The sequence below is a fragment of the Gymnodraco acuticeps genome, unplaced genomic scaffold, assembly GCF_902827175.1.
Source record: "Gymnodraco acuticeps unplaced genomic scaffold, fGymAcu1.1, whole genome shotgun sequence".
Taxonomy (NCBI): Eukaryota; Metazoa; Chordata; class Actinopteri; order Perciformes; family Bathydraconidae; genus Gymnodraco; species Gymnodraco acuticeps.
The window spans coordinates 89,496-107,500 of record NW_022990109.1 but is presented as its reverse complement, the minus strand read 5'-3'; the positions used below and the strand labels follow the sequence as shown (position 1 = coordinate 107,500).

At 38.7% G+C, this 18,005-nt stretch overlaps 1 protein-coding gene across 1 annotated transcript; it reads left to right on the top strand.

Annotated features, from left to right (window-relative positions):
* The first annotated feature begins 32 nt into the window (after positions 1 to 32).
* Positions 33 to 16,868, top strand: lnpk (lunapark, ER junction formation factor). The gene is given in 17 exon segments (XM_034216504.1): positions 33 to 159; positions 1,265 to 1,324; positions 2,376 to 2,417; positions 2,753 to 2,803; positions 2,895 to 3,031; positions 3,165 to 3,223; positions 4,033 to 4,073; positions 5,106 to 5,189; positions 5,272 to 5,323; positions 5,726 to 5,842; positions 6,896 to 7,006; positions 8,027 to 8,132; positions 8,918 to 8,988; positions 9,254 to 9,424; positions 12,886 to 12,932; positions 12,934 to 12,976; positions 14,505 to 16,868. Coding segments are annotated over 16 exon segments (1,380 nt in total). The 5' UTR covers positions 33 to 159; positions 1,265 to 1,297; the 3' UTR covers positions 14,726 to 16,868.
* The last annotated feature ends 1,137 nt before the right edge of the window (positions 16,869 to 18,005 follow it).

Here is an 18,005-nt window from a genome sequence, read left to right as displayed (position 1 = left end):
CAAGGCTGCGTGGTGACGTCATGAGTGAGTAACGTTCATTTACGTCGCCACGCCGCTTGTCAGTTGAGATGTCAGTTGAGCTAAAGTCTGCTGTTTGCTAATTTCCGCGCTTAGTTGACTCAATGGCCGGTTAACAGAAACCCTTAAACACCACCAAATGTAAGTATTTATTTTAATTTAAAAGGCTTAATGCAAATAAACATCCTTAAAGACAGCGTGTTGTTGGGACGGTGCTGGTCTGTTGTTGTTATTGTTCAGTAGCTGCTAACATATGCTAACAATTAACTTAACGTTATACTCTGATGCTGTTTAACGGTAATTCAAAAATAGAGAACGTTGCCTACGTTACAAACGGTCTTATATAACGGTTATATTGTCTGATAGCAGGTGGTTAAAAAGATCTAGTGTTTAAATGGAGGAGCTAATGGTAGCTAAGACTGCATTAGTTAAAGCCAGAGGTGGAACAAGTACTCAGATATTGTACTTTGAGTAAAAGTAGAAGTACCAGAGTGTAGGAATACTCTGTTACAGTAAAAGTCCTGCATTCAAAATGTTCCTCAAGTGAAAGTAGAAAATTATTCTCATCAAAATATAGTGAAAGTAGTGACAGTGAAAGTAGTCGTTGTGCAGATTGGTCCATTTCAGAATAATATATATGATATGTTTTATAATGATTGATCATGAAAGTGTTATCAGAGCTGGTGAAGGTGCAGCTAGTTTGAATGACTTTGTAAACTGCAGGTACTGTAGATGTAACTTATAGTTTCACTGTCTCCTGTAAAAGTACATTGGTACATTTGCCTGCAAACAAGCTAAAAATAGGAGGTCTTAAAGTAAAAGTATTTGTATCCTGTGACCGCCCTGGAGCTGTAGCTAACCCCAAGTATTTTGGTTTAGAAAGTTTACCATGTTTGCCCAGGATGTATGAGGTTGTTTCTCCCTCTCTGTTTGTTGGGGAAGTACCTGTAAAAAACCTGTGCATGGTTGCCTTGTTATCTAAGTTGATTTATTTGCATATGCATGTTTGTATTGTTTGTATCGGTCATGTAGCATGAACAGCTTTTCAGTGTGATATGAATACGTCATAATATGAACCTTTGTTGTATATAACTAGCCATAAGCAAAGTGTTCAGTACTAGATCCTCTACAACAATGGAAACCAGTGTGTCCAACAGGTTTCCTGTAGACAGCTTAATAGATCCTGTGATGATGTAAGTGTTGTGTAAATGTTAAAGTCGGGACTAACAGACTTTCTGTTCCACAGTGAAGCAAAGGAGTGAAAGAGGGACTTACAGATATGGGGGCCCTGATATCCAGATGGAGGGTAAGAGGATGAAAGAGTAAACACAAAAGACACTTTAGGTTTAGGTACCATATAGGAAACGTGTTGAAAGAAAGTCGTAGCATTGCTTTTTATAAACAAGCAAGATAAAATACAATCCTGTGTCAAAACTAAAACAAGTTCTTCAAATCTTAACAAAGTTCCCTTTTAAGAAGAGATTAAGCTGATACAACTGATTTTGTAGACCTGAGATCTTCTGGAAGAACATTGCCTTTCATCTAAAGTGTTGATGAATCATTTGGGGCCAAGTCGTGCATTATGTCGCTCAGTGTTAGTCAAATCTTAACATCAGTTGCTAAATATACAGCAACAGAAGTAGATAGTCTACACTCTATAAGATTCCCCGCGGCCGTGACCAGTCAAGTTCTTAAAATAGACATTTAAAGGTTATTGTTTTATTTAGCGTTTGGTCTGCAGCCGTGAACAGACTTCTCAAGTTATCTCCAGATTAAAGTCACAACCATTGAAAAGAGTTGTGTGACTTTAAGATATCTGCTCATTTCCTTCTGAGTGTATCAACCAAAATTGTATTTCACGTCTTAAGCCTTGAAGAGTGAGCTGATTCAAAGTGGATTTCTTTCTGTTTTGATAACAGTGTTTGAGATAATTGGCGTGTGTGTGTGTGTGTGCGTGTGTGTGTGTGTGTGTGTAAGCTGGCATCAAAGTGAAGCTTGGACACGAGCTGGATGAGATTCATATAGGCCGTCTATTTTTAAAACATACTAGAAAAGGGAAGGAAGGAAGGAAGGAGACAGAGGGACGGCGAGAGTGAAACCCTTGCTTTTATAATACATGAATTCAATGAGGAGGAAGCTTGAACAGGGATCTGCGGATGTATAGATTTAAAATGTGAAATCACACGAGCTCTTATTGACATTAGCCTGAGATAGTTCAGTAAACGAGAAACTGAGACCTTGGAAAGTCACAAATAGCATAAACAGGCGGATTGTTTGCTGTCAAATCACTCAGTTCTGAATCACAAAGTGTAATCTGATTAACCTGACATATGATCTGATCTTTATCCTGAATCCAGACAAAGCCAACCACAGTGGAGCAGCTGGAGAACCATGAAAAGGTACGGATACCAAAATGCGTCTGATTTAATGCACAAGGAATATATGTTCAGTTTCCCATACAGCAGGAGTGCATTCAAATGAAACATAGCTGCCTATTAAACACTTTAGTTTTTAATAATGACGATAACACACAGTACTTTAACTGGGGAATGCTTTGAAAGCATGATTATTGAATGATTGGATAATCACACTGAATATTAACACTGTTTTCTAGCCATACACCAAATTAAATCGGAGAACAATGAAGAAGGATTTCCCGAACTCACATTTGGGGAATTCTTACCATCTGATTATTTGTTGCACTGTTGAAATAACCGGACTGTTCCCTTTGTAGGAGATTAAAGAGCTGGAGGAGTTCAGAGCCAAAAACCAACGTCTGCAAAAGGTAGAGTCGACAAAACGGCAAAGACGTGCATTGATATCCTTCAACTGTAGTTCCTAATATCTGATCAATGAATATCTGTGTATCTGTGCAGCTGTGGGTCGGCCAGTTAATTCTCTACTCGTCGGTCTTCTACCTGCTGACCTCTCTGGTGGTTTACTGCCTCTACCTGCCTGAACAATGGTTCCAGAGAATAGTCATGGCCGTGCCTTTCTTCATCTACCCCGTGCTGTGAGTCATCATGTTGTCCGACGCTATCCTTCAAAACCATGGGAACAGTTTTAATGTGGCACAGCGCCATCGATGTGTCTTCTTCAAATTTGAGTTGATAACAGCTGTATTTTCCATTTTTCCTCGTCCTCAGAGTGTGGTTAATCAGGAGGTTGTTGGTCTTTCTCTTTTCCAAACGCACGGAGAGGAACAGTAAGTTGTCTTTACCTCTTCATCTGTTCATCGATCCGAACAGCTAACACACATATCATAGCTTTTTCAAGCTTTTGTTCATTTTGAAGCCGAACCAAATAACCCTTTGACTTTGAAAACCACTAACATTAGTTGCATTTACAATGATTTTTCTACCACCTTAACCTGTTGTGGACTCAATAGATATTTCATCCATTCTTTACACAGGGTTCTTACTGTCATTAACAACCTGGAAAAGTCATGGAAATTCAAAATGCTAATTCCAGGCCCTGGAAAACAATATTTTTCCTAAAGTTTTGAAAAAGTAATGGAAATGTAACTAAAGTTGCATCAAATATAATTTATATTTTATCTAATCGCTGAAATAGTAATACTATAATGATAATAAATACTGTATAGTAATGAAACGTAAAATGGCATTTAACTGTTGAGGTATTTTTCTGGTGAGAGATTTGAGTTGCTTTAGCGCGTAGAAGCTAGTAAGCCTATTGGATTTGTTTTAGATGGGCACAACATGTTTCATATGCAGAACTTATTTTCCTGTTCCATGTTAAAATAAGCCATTTTCAGTGGTACCGCTGAGAAAGAGTCATTTTTTTGGTCATGGAAAAGTCATTGGTGAAAAAGTGTATGAACTCTGCATACAGGAGTAAACTGCAGCAATTTTATACATGGCATATTAACATGTCAAACTGGCCTGTGCTGTATTAAAGCAGACATGGCTGTTGTGTCTTTAACGTGGAACATGGAAATGAATGACTATTAAGTCAACTGATTACAATTACTGTTATTTTGCCAATTCCTTTTAGATGATAAACTGGAAGAACTAAAGGCTTCCAAAAAGAAGATTGTAAGTGTCCAATTTTCTTGAAATGTAATGTATCTGTCTTTTTATACCGACTTGTTTAAAGAAATGTTGGATGTTATGGGTTTAGTGAGTGTTACTGTTGTCTCTAAAACTTGTTTCCAATGTGCCAGGTAGTATTTCTTTCAACAACAACTTGTCAAACAGGAATTGCTGCTTATTTAATGCATCTGACTGATATGGAGTGCCACAGTGACGCGTCCTGAAACCCGGAAGGAAGGTAGCATTTCACCACTTCCTGTTCCCTCGTCTCAGAGCCAACGGGATTTCTCCATAGGATTTCTCCATAGGTCTGTGGTTGACACACATTGAGATCACGTTTTGTTCTACGACATTAAAGCTGGTGATTTCTGCTGAGTTTACGTGTCTGAAAAACGATGGTTGTTACCAAGTGGCTGAATAGGACTACAGAAGTTGTGGAGGCCGTTGTACGTCATTACGCCGAACACGTACACACTCCTCTAAGTTTGTTTTTCCCGTTCTGCTTGAAAGCAAGTCCCTGCCTCCTGCAGACTGTTCAAACAAACGCTTCAACTCGTATCATTTAGAATCTGTATGTTTGAATATGGATCTTAAGTTGGCGTGACGTTGACGCAGCGACCCTGCTGTAGTTCCTTTATAGCACAACGTTAGCATTTTGCTTCTGGCGACTAGATTTACGATTAGAAAATTATAAAAGTAGGATAGACATGTGGAGATTATCCGGCTGAACAAAACGTGATCCGTCTCTTAAATGTGTCTCAACCACAGACCTTATTTCCAGCTATTTTCCAAAATCCTATGGAGAAGTTGCATTGGTTTTTGACAAAGGAACCGGAAGGAGTTTACTTCCTGGTTTTAGGACGCTCTCTATATTGGCTCATTTTAACACGCTTACAAATCAGCTACTTTTGTTGTATTCTCTTATATGTAATTGTCCTTTTAAACATTTGTGTTTTGCTTCTTTGAGAGCTCATTTGTGAATTAATCAATGGTCCACATTTAAGAGCACAAGGTAAACTTGTACGTTGTTTCCAGCTGGAGGAAGTGATGGAAACGGAGACGTACAAAAACGCCAAACTCATCCTGGAACGCTTTGATCCTGAAGCAAAGAGGAAAGCTGTGAGTGCTGCTTTTGTCTTTCGCTGTATATTGTTGTTTGTTTGGATTGTATATTTTTGTTTTGTTTGCTGCTGTGTCGTAGGAGCTGGAGTCGACTCCGGTGCGTCCTCAGATGACTCCCAGGCCAGGACAAGGTGCGACTCGTCAATAACACGACACAAAGATAAAGCAACACATTTGAAGTTCTTAGTTATGCTGTTATGTTCAGTCATCGTTCTTATGTTGAACGTGAATACATTTACTTTGTAAGTAATTATGGGACGTATTTCTTCTTTCATAGCAATTTTCCTTCTTACTTTGTTGCCGTGAAATAGGTCTTAAATTCGATTCAAAGTGGTCTTAAAAAGTCTTACATTTGAGTTGGTGAAACCTGCAGGAACCCTGTTCTTTAGATGGAACTCGGACCAGAGTTATGTGGAGACGAGAGCTACGAAAACCAACACCTTCTCATCAGAATTCAAGTGTCAAAGTCACATCAAATGGTTGCATCTGCAAAATGACCAGTTTCTATTATTTATTCCTCTTTTTTCGTGCAGAGATTCGACAGAGAGGCGTGCCAATGAGGCCGATGCTGATGGGAACCCCTATTGCGATGGCTATGACTCCCCAACCTGGAGCTCGTCTCCAAATGGGACCGGGGGGGACGCCTGTGGGTAAGAGGGAATACAGAGATACTTCACATGAAGGATGGTGAACTTTCCACACAGCAGAGAGGGCCAAAGTACACACATCCTGTACTCAAGTAGAAGTACAGATACTCGTGTTTAAAAATACTCTGGTGAAAGTAGAAGTACTGACTAAACTTCTTTACTCAAGTCAAAGTAAAGAGGGCTTTGAAATGTACTTCAGTAAAAAGTACCCATAACTAGCAGCTGTTTTAAAGAGTACCTGACCTCCCTTTATATTAATAGAACAATAATGTCATTGTTAGCTAATGAATGTTTCCATGCTGAACAACGGCAACATGACAACGTTTCCATTGGTCCCTCTTCTTTAGAGAAGACCAGGAAATGATGGATACACGGATCGTGTTCAAATCAATAGGCACACAATGACTCTAAAGAATAATGATCACGCATCAAACACACATTCAGACTAAAGGAACCAGCTGTTTGGAAAATGAGAGAAGTAGAAAGTACAGGTATTTGAGTTCAACATGTAAGAAGTAGAAAGTACAGGTATTTGAGTTCAACATGTAAGAAGTAGAAAGTACAGGTATTTGTGTTCAACATGTAAGAAGTAGAAAGTACAGGTATTTGGGTTCAACATGTAAGAAGTAGAAAGTACAGGTATTTGAGTTCAACATGTAAGAAGTAGAAAGTACAGGTATTTGGGTTCAACATGTAAGAAGTAGAAAGTACAGGTATTTGAGTTCAACATGTAAGAAGTAGAAAGTACAGGTATTTGAGTTCAACATGTAAGAAGTAGAAAGTACAGGTATTTGTGTTCAACATGTAAGAAGTCAAAGTAAAAAGTGGTCAGAAAAAGTAGTGGAGTAAAGTACTGATACTAGAAACATGTACTTAAGTACCGTAACAAAGTATTTGTACTCCACTACTTCCACCTCTGATGGTGGAAAGCAGATTCTTAGGCGTTCAGGTCATGGTGAAGTCAAAGCCATCTGGAGGGAACTTCCCCCAGATGGCTTTGACTCGCTTGTTTTAGACGTCCAAATGTGCCTTTATCCGGTGTCGCTCTCCCTACAGAACCTGTCCCTCTCTCAGCTCCAGGAGGACCTCCGGAGAGATCCGCTCTGTCTGCCTCCGTCCTGCAGGGGTCACCGTCCAGGACCCCCTACTCTCCCATACCTGGAGTAGGTAGGTGAACAAGGAAACGTCTCCTGTAGCTGTATTCAAGATTCAAGGGACAGTTTCATCCCACAGGCCATAAGACTGTTAAACACATTAACACTTTTGAAAGAACATCCATAACATCTGTTTGCAACTTATATCAATATTCCAATTACTTGTATATAGACTAGGGCTGAACGATATATCGTGTCATGGCGATAACCGCAATATGCGCATGCGCGATATTCACATCGCAGGGATGTGCGATTTTATAAAAAAAATTAAGTAGGTAAATTAACTCAAACACGTCATGTTACAATTATTTTGCTGCTTGCTACAAAAGGAAAACTTGCGCGGCTCTCATGTCAGGGGTTCTTGAGTGAGTGACATGCTGGCTCTGCGTGCACAGCAAACCACCAATCATAAAAAAAACGCAATATATATCGCAGGGGGAAAAAAAATATCGCAATGTCAGTTTTTTTCAATATCGTGCAGCCCTAATATAGACTATTCTGCACGGTTTTATTTTATTGTATTTACTTGCACTATTTGATCTGTTGTATTGTGTTGCTCTGTTGGAGGAGCCTGTGACCTCAGATGTTCATTGCCATATCTACACTGTAGCTACGTACACATGACAATAAAAAGCCTTAATCTTGAAGGCTTTATTGTCACGTGCAAAGTAGCTACAGTGTAGATATGGCAAGGTAAAACTGAGGTCACAGGCTCCTCCAACAGAGCAACATGAATATATATATATATATATATATAGGACATAAAACATAAAATAGTGCAAGAGAATGTTTTGAGATGTGCAAGTAAATACAAATAGAATAGAAATAGTGCAAGAGAGAAGTAAATGGAATATGATATATAGATGCAAACAGATGAATGTTTATTGATATTTTTTGCAGAGTTCATTTCTGCAACGTAGGATACAGCTCTTGATCGATATGCACTTAAATATTTAAGATTTTAGAAAAGCACTTCATCCTTCTTAGTGTGTGTGTGTGTATTTATTTCCATGTGTGTGGACTGTTCTTGAAGGCATGCACCCGCCTGGTCCTCCGTTAGCGAGACCCATTCTGCCCAAAGACAGAGGAGCCGTGGACCGAGTCATTGAGTACCTCGTAGGGGATGGACCACAGAACAGGTGAACACCCTTTTTAAACTTCCTGTTGGGAAAATAGTGAATGTCCTCTTCCAACATGAGAGTAACATGATAACAAAGGTATCCCAACTGTAGCTGTGAACATGACAGGATGTGTGATTACCTAGAAGAGCATCAGGACTGTTTGAGGCATATGATAGCTATGTGATTAACATGATGATTCAGCCTCTATGGAGAGAGACATCAAGCATGCTCATTTCTGACGTGGAGCTAATCTGAAGTAAACATTGAATGCTGCTTTCTATTCCTCCATCTTGTGACTGTGTAACTCCCTCTCTTGGATATCAGCATGTGAAGGACACTGTTCAGGAACTAGTTGATGCTCTGTATGTGATGACTACTTCCATTCTGGAGAGGATCACAGATGCATGGATCCTGAGATTGAAGCTCAAACCGGGGACCAGTGAGATTTTTCTAACACAACAAACTCACATTCTCATAAAGCAGGCTGCAGAACCCCCACAGGAGTGGTGTTCAGTATTTCTCAGACCTCCTCTTGCTATATCTACTTTACTAGTGGGAGGTCATAGCGACAGGGATTGAAGTAGGAGTTCATTCTGCAGATGTCATCAAGATAAAGTACCAATCATAACGTCTAAAGCACCTTATTAAAAGTATTCTAGGAAACATGTAATTACTGAGTGAAGTAGAGAGAGAGAGATAGATAGTAGAGGCATTTACAAAATATGTATTTGAAAGTACTGAACACCACAAAACACCACCATACAGTCTGTCCTTCTCCCTTTGTCCCTTCTTGCTTCCCTTAGATACGCTTTGATCTGCCAGCAGTGTTTCTCTCATAACGGCATGGCTCTGAGAGAAGAGTTTGAGTATCTCGGTAAGAACAGAAACACACCACTGCACTAACTGAGGAGTAACATCTCAATCAACAGACAACACAATGTAAACTCTGTAAAGTACAGTGTTATTCATGTTTTATTATCTTTGCTTTTTAATGTTTCCAATGTGTTTTATGCTCTTAATGTCTTTCATTTTTGTACAGCACTTTGAATTACCTTGTGTTGAACGGTGCTATATAAATAAACTTGCCTTAAAGTATACAATCTCTCCTTCTAAATGGTTATTATTATCTCCCCCCGCAGCATTTCGTTGTGCGTATTGCTACTTCCTGAATCCGGCCAGGAAGACGCGCCCTCAGGCTCCCAGACTTCCAGAGTTCAGCTACGAGAGGAGGCTGCGAGCCGAGTCTCCATCCCCAGGACCAGCACCTCGTTCCCCCCCAGACACAGAGGAGAGCGCCCCCCCCTCTGGAGGTACGGGAAAAACACAGAAACTCACAAAGTGTTCTCCTCAGCTCTGAACTGATGAAACAGGGTTAGGGCCAATAATAAAACGGTTGGAGAATACAGTGTCTGTTCTGATTGACACACTGACGTACAGAGAAGTAAATCAGGTTTAAATCTGAAGCGAGAAGGAGAAGAAATTGGTTCAGACTAGGGCTGAACGATATACCGTGTCATGGCGATAACCGCGGTATGCGCATGCGCGGTTTTATTCATTTTTAAAAAAAATGCTATCGCACTTTAGCACAGAATTCAAAATAAAGATACCCTTATTACTTATCGAAACTGCACATACAATATATCCGATTAAAGCTGAGACTCCACAGATTATTTAAGTATAGTATCTAAGCGATCCGATCTCGCGACAGGGGAAGCAAACACCGACATCACAACACGTACCTTTTACGGAGCTTTTACGGGAGATCGTCTCACCGTAGCTGTCAATCTGATCAAAAGACGTGTTCAATGGCATTAAAACGAGAAAGAAAAAACGCGGCTGAATCGGTTGATCCATAGGTTGATAATGTATCTGTGGCTTTGAAGCAATTGTTTATAATCCATAATTCCATTTTTATGTAAAAATCGGAGCACAAAAGTTAGCTGCTAATGTAGCCACCTTGGTGGTATGCAGCTTCCGGTTTTGGCTACGCGTCGTCACTCTCACTCCTTATTTGTTCATGTGTTGGTGTGTGTAGAACTTCCCCTGATATTTGACCTTTTTAGTAGTGCTGTCAAAATTATCGCGTTAACGGCGGTAATTAATTTTTTGAATTAATTGCGTTAAAATATTTAACGCATTTAACGCATGTGCAGAATGGCCCGCCCCATGCGTGCCACCAGTGGCAGCGCCAGGGTATGGCTGGGGTAGGCTACACCCATACCAAGAAATGGCTTGCACAGTCCATATTTTGGACATAGTTCGAATGGTGATTAATCATGATTAATAAATGTTTAAGCTGTGATTAATCTGATTAAAAAATGTAATCGTTTGACAGCCCTACTTTTTAGACAGATTTAGCACAAACAAACCTCTTCTGGGGCCATTTGGGTGGATTTTCCATATCTCTGGCCCACCTTGCTGGATTTTGACATGTGACATCTCTATCTGACCGTCAGAGCCAATGGAATCGAGCGGAAATCACACAGTCCTTATTTGGTAATGTGTGTGTGTGAGACTTCCGCATAGCCGAGACCGGAAGCAGCAGCCACTCTGGTGGCTACCATTAGTAGCTAACTTTTGCTCTGAGATATTTACATAAAAATGGAATTATAGATTATAAATTAAATCATTTTTTTATACAGAGACGTTAAAAACCTATGGATTAACCGATTCAGCCGCGTTTTTTTTTTTCTCGTTTTAATGCCATTGAACACGTCTTTTGATCAGATTGACAGCTACGGTGAGACATCTCCCCTAGAAGCTACGTAGAGGTACGTGTTGTGATGTCTGTGTTTGCTTCCCCTGTCCGAGTTCAGATCACTCAGTGATGATACTATATACCTAAATAATCTGTGGAACCTCAGCTTTAATCGGATATCTTGTAAGTGCAGCTATGATAAGTAATAAGGGTACTTTTATCTTGAGTTCTGTGCCAAAGTGCGTTAGCATTTTTCGCTCAGGGGTCATTTAGATGCTTCTTATGAGACTTGTGTTTTGTTTTGGTATAAAATGGTTTGTATCGTCAGTTAGCTGAGATTATTTCCGTTAATCTGGTATAACACATTAATAGGTTCTTAAATATTACGATCCCCTGAGACACAGTGTCGTGAAAAAAAAAAGTAAAGTACCCGCCGGGACTTTGGGGTTTAACAGGTTAAAAAAAACCCGCAATATATACCGCAGGGGGGGGAAACCGCGATGTCAGTTTTTTTCAATACCGTGCAGCCCTAGTTCAGACCGAGATGATGAACATGTCTCATTCTCTGTTGTGTGTCTAACAGAGTTTCCGTTAGAGCCGATCAAGGTCTTCTTTGCTATTTATTGAGCTTTAAAACAAATTGATAATAATCAAGGCATGTAGGCGTATATTTTATTGAAAAGTAGCTTTTTAATAAAAGTACATTTTACAGAGATGTCATTTTAAAAACATTTAATTTGTTGGTTTTCATCACTTATTTACTTCCATTCTTGAGAGGATCAGATACATGGATCCTGAGATTGAAGAACATTTGAAGTATTCAGAAAAAAGTCAACATTTTGAGAAGAATTCTGAGATTTTGAGAAAAAAGTCAAAATGTTTTGAAAAAGTCATTTTTTTTTAAAAAGTCAGAATTCTGAAGTTTTTCTAAAAGGCAGAATTTTGAGATTTTGAGAAAAAGTCAACATTTTGAGAAGAAGTCAGATTTTTAGGAAAAAGTCAGAATTCTGAGATTTTTTGGAAAAAGTCAGAATGTTGAGATTTTTGGGAAAAAGTCAGAATTTTGAGATTTCTTAAGTACTTAACAAATAAACAATGTAAAACTCAGTTAATGCGGTTCATTTTAAAATTGCATCAGTTTATAGTCACAGTCTAATGTTCGGTAACTACCGGCTAACGGAAACTCTGGTATCCTCATGTCACTCCTTCTCCTAACCCCATCGTTAAATGCATCTTAGAAAATTGTTCTAGTTGATCTTTTTTATTATTTTGTGTTCTGATTATTTTCTTAATGATTGCAGCAGAGGTGAGACGCCGCCACCTTCAAATATAACCACGCTACAGGAAGCAACACATTATCATTGAAGAACTACAGCTATCATTAGATAATCTCTCGATAGTGTTTTTCATTATGAAATCTGTTGAAATGACTGTTATGAATGTGGTGCTGCAACACAGTCCAGATAATAACCAGACAAATACAATAATACATTTGATTTATAGAGGTGCCTTTCAAGGGTACGCAAAACACAAATATAAACATTTCTTTCATAATATTAACATCACGTAAATTAAAGTGCATGAAGGTAATACAAATACAATAATTGACAATATTAATAATATATAAAAAACATATAAATAAATACATTTAATAAGTACATATAATAAAAAAAGCTTACTTTTCTTCCCACATATCCTCATTCTACATGAAATGCATAAAAATCTCCATGATAGAATGACAATAATACATCTTACCTAAATGCTTGTTAGTGTCCTTTTTCAAATCAAATCTTATTTATATAGCACATTTAAAAGCCAAAGTGCTGTACATCTAATAAAACAATAATTTACAACAGAAATATAAAAAACAAAAAGGTGTCATACTCCGCTCTGACTAGAAGGCCATTTTTGTAAATGTCCCTGCTGTGGGACTAATGAAGGATTTCTGATTGCAAATGAATCCAAAAAGAACAGAAATCAGACGTTCCCCTGCACATTTCCTTCCTGTTACACACTAACTGTTGCGGTACAGTGACCCTTGGTGTGTGTGTAACGGTGTGATCTTGCGTCTAGCTATGGCTCCGGCTCCGTGGAGTTCGGTCCACAGTTTCCACATCCAGCCCGAGTCCAAAGAACCCTCAGAACCGACCTCTGCAGAGCCCAGGTTCCCCTCCTCTCCTGCACCCTCTGATCTGGGATCATTTCAATCTGATTTGGATCAATTTCTCTCGCTGTATAATAACACTAGAAAGGTTCAAATCTCACTAAAGCAATGATGGGTTTAAGCGGTTAATGGATGTGTTCACTAGAACTGGGTCAAGCAGAGTTTGCAAATACATTTTTCAGAGGATTACAATTCATCTTGCACAGAAACTGAAACACTTGATCTAGTATAGTCTGAATGATCCTGATGGAAAGACATGCTGCTGTTTGACCCAGATCTGGTCAGTGCTTAAAATATCAAGACGTATTTCCTGATTCACTAATACTCTCAAATCCACAGAAATCGTCAAATATTTTGCTCATAAAGTATGATTTAATTTCCGATCTTTTAACCCCTATTCTGATGATGTCTTTTTTAACCCTTAGATGCTTAAGTGGGTCTTTTTGGACCCGGTGAGGTGGTTTTCTTGAAGTATCTTTGTAATTACATTTTTTTATCATTTAATATTCCAGCTATTCCTCAAAAAACATGTTTTGGATATCATGCCATTCAAATTTCAAATTTACATTTTAAGAAATTGTAGTTTTTGTATTTCTACCCCAAGCTTCCATAGTGGGTCAAAAATGACCCGCATGCCTTTTCTATGGGATCCTTTGATTCGTATCACCTGTTGCTGTCAGGAATACTTTCACTGTAGGACACACAGACGACATCACACGTGACACCTCTCAGGAAGATTATTTTCACAGCAAGATCCGATACCTGTCAGTATAATAATAATAATAATATGAATACATTATATTTGTATAGGGCTTTTCAAGGACTCAACATCGCTTTGCAATATAAGGGAAGGTTAGGGTGGGGGGTATAGGACTATCAAACTTGATCAACCAGGATGGATTGATGGGGGGGGGGCTATGAGTAGACAAGAGGAGAAGAGATGAGTTTTGAAAAGGGACTGGAATACTGTGAGGGTCTCAGAATTGCGGAGATCTTTGCATCGATATGTTCAAAACTTTTTTTTCAAAATGTTAAAAAAAATTCAAAATAGTGAAAAATTAAATATAAAATAGTTGTAGTGTGAACCAAAATATAATACTAAATATTATACAAGTGTTTTTTCTTAACAAAAATGGCATAAAAACACATATTATTCTAATACGGGTCCTTTTTGACCCACTTATGGAAGAGTGTAGGGTCCAGTCACTCGAAGGGCATCTAAGGGTTAATATGGGCACAAGAGATGTTATCATAACGGCTCTGATTGGTGGTTTTAATCAACACTCATTTACCCAATCCTAGTTGTAATTAAAGTGTCCAATAACTCCTTTTTCACTTCTAACTCTTCTTCAAGTTTATTAAACCCTACCTAAACTGCTATCTTCTTTGATTTAGCTCTGATTTTAACTCCCAACAGTCAATCATGTCTTACATTGCAAACAATTGTAATTATCCGGGATGTTCCCCCTCTTTACCTGCGGTTCTCTTTATGCTTTTATGTTTTATACTTGCTTTTTTTTGTCCTCAGACGAAAGAGAGATGACGGAGGAGGTTAGAGCCACTAAACAAGATGAAGAGGGTGAGAGCCAATCAGAAGAGCAGCTGCCACAGGAGGAGGAAGAGCAGCAGCAGCAGGAGGAGGAGGAAGAGCAGCAGCAGCAGCAGGAGGAAGAAGTACAAGTAGTTCAGGAGGAGGAAGGGGTGAAATCAGAGCAGAGTCACAGCGCCCCCTGTGAGACAGAGTCGTAATTGCAGAGAGACCAAACTGAAGGTTCTGTTAATGGCCGTGATAGACAGGTGGCATTTCAAAGCAATATACATTAATATCATTCTTTCTTACAACCTTACTTTGGGTCTGAAAACCACTTTTCTCTCGTCAAAACACCATCAAATGAAACCAAGCATGTAGAGGAGATTATGCACTTTGTAAATGGTGCATAAAATGTTAATTTCTGGCATGCAGAATTATGCAAATCATGTCCAATCAAACAACGATATAGCCTGAAATGACGTCAGCATATCACGGCCGTTACAGCTCCCTGAGAAGGTGTCAGATTGATGATTGTAGTTTTAAATCTTAAGGCTGCGTCTCCGCAGAGCTGCTGATAACGCTCTATATGTGGTGACTGTTTTATTCACTTTTAAGTATTCTATCATTTAAGGTTTTTAAATGGCTGCTGTATGATTTCTTTATGATAAGTTTAAGATGCAACCGCTGCTTCACAACAGGTTTGTCGTAAAATGCAGCAAACATGCTTACATCTGGAATCCTTGAGTGACCCCATTCTGTGTGGTGTCTTTATGTTTAGCTTAATATCACCGTTTATTATGGAACATGTAAGTATTGTGTGCATGTAGACAAACCAGTTGTGAATCAGGACATGCTATCAGTATAATATTACGTTTTAAGGTACTGCTATAGCTTTCTTCACCTCCCATTTTTAAATGTCCTATACAAGCTTTCAGCCAACTTTTTAAGCAATGTTGGCTTATCTGTAAGAGCCACAACTGGACATGTTTTAAGTTTGATTTTAATGATATTTTAGCAGCTTTTCCCAGACGAGACGTATCTGAGATTTGAGCAGTTTTTAAATTGACGCTAACCAATGAAAACAGTCCAGATTACGACTGTTGTTTACCGTTCATGCCTTTGTTGGTGAGAAAGTTGCATGTAGACCAACTTCTTTCAGCAACACATTTTAACGAGTAATATTTAATGCCCCACTTATTACTGCAGCTACACAGAACAACACCTAAACACAGCCGTCAGCGGTGCAGCAGAAAGTGTTTTTATTTGAGCTCAGACGCATGATTGTTGTTGAAACCATTCTGTATAACCCCTCTCCATAGGTAGAAACAACATGTGTACACAGCAGGGCTTCTTTGACTTATTCTAACTTAGATTATGGTAAAAAAGCCTAAAACAAATCTACAATTAAAGTACGTTTTTTCTTTGAGGTTCTTGAACCTAAAGGCGTCAGTGTTTTATGAGCACTGCTAACAATGTCTGAACACACTTTTAAACGGTAAAGGAAATGAACGGAGTGGAGCTTAATCTATTTATCTGGTTATTGCCAATTAGTGTTCTCAATATAATTTGCCAAACGCACTGTTTTATCTTGACTTAATTTGCACTGAGTTTCTCTTTGTATTTATTCGGCCATATTGTGTTTTAATCTGTTCATGTACTGTTTGATTTGAAACTGTAGACGTACACACTTAAGCTACCACTGAAACTGTTATTATAACGTCTGGTTTGAGTTCTCTAGAAAGTTCTTTGTTTTATTCACTCTCCTTTTGCTCAAGTGTTTTTAACGTGTGCTTACAGAGTTTACAGTGTATCCTGCTACTGTAGCAACACACACATATTTATTTAAACAATGAGGGTCTATGCAAGGATAAAAACATGGGGCCTGGTCCTAGAAACACACACACACAGACTGAGTGGGCAAAATGTTCTATTTGGGTACGAAAACAACACATACAACTCTATTGAATGTGTTGAGTCTAACGTGATCGTTTTCAGATTCATTCTGTGTGTTTCTGGGCTTGCATCGTCCGGCCTTCTGAATCTAAACATGGTAGAAAAAGAGATTTTGGACGAACCTTTTCTTTAGACCTTGAGATATATTTAAAGTCTCCTGACTCTTGACTTCTTGGCATTTTAACTGACCTGTGTTTACCTGTTTGATGCCAGTGTCAATAACCTGATGGTGATGACATGTGGAACAAATCCTCTGCTGTCACTCTATTTATGATTTAAAAAAACTCCTGCTTTGTCTCCCGCACTGAGTGTAACACATGTTTACTTCATTCTTCCTCTGATAGATTTGCCTAATGGTTGTCATAAAGTGGGCACATTGCACGCTTAATAAACGTTTTTAGCAACAAAGGAACTCGTTTTTCTGATGTTATTCTTACATTCTGTCCATGTCTGCTTCACACATTAATTAAAGTGGACCTATTATGCTATATTGGAAACATGTATTGTAGGGCCATACCTATACAAAACATGTCTGTGAAGTTTTTTGCTTAAAATACCAAACCGTTCCCCCGTTGTAGCCATGCCTCATACTGCTCAAACCCCTCTTTTGCTGCCCTGTTAGAGAAACGCATATTTTGGGTCCTTAGCTTGAAAAAAAAAAAGAGGAGGCGGAGCTAATGCCTGATCAGAATTCTACCGAAGATAAAGTTACATTCTGCTGTGATAAAACGCCATCCTGTTCTAAACCACATCAAGGATTATTTCTGAAACAGTATGGAGCTCAAATGCTTTTTCTCTTGTGGGTTTATCACAAGGTGAGTTCCTTTTTTTATTTCCTGCTTTTTAAAACACGTGCTCTCCAGTACAGGTTAGCTCTGAGTGTTAGCGATGCTAATGTAAACAAAGACAAGATTACGTCCAAAACACGTCAGGCATTGTTTCTGATAGCAACTCTGCGGGTCCGCCGCCGATTTGAGGTCATATCGGCAGCAAATCTGTATCCGCCCGTTGTACCCCCGTTTTTAGAGATTTGGGTACGGAGGAAAAGAGAGGGTTTTATTTTCTGACGCTGCGTGAGTTCCCCGACACACCGGGAACACATACTTATGTATAAAAGACATCAAAAGGTGCATTTTGCATGATAGGTCCCCTTTAAATATATTAGTTTTAATTCATTAATATATAAATTAGGCTCAAATAAAACGATGCATGGCCAGTTAGCACGAGGGGGATGAGAAAATGTTGTTTGTTGGGATTTTGGTGAATTTTTTTGAATTGCTCTATCTATACTCAAATGTATACATGATCCAAAAAACACACATATATACTTAATGCTATCCATTGTATCCTGAGTAAGCAACATAGTGTTTTCAACTTGAAAAAAGTGCTTGTTTTTTTTGCAAAAATGTACCTTGAAACTCCACAATCATGACTACATTGTTTTCCTGCTATAACAAAAAAGTAATACGACACAATTTGATGTAACGATGAAGAAACCTCCTTTATTTTTCACTCCATTTCACATCTACACAATTGTAAATATAT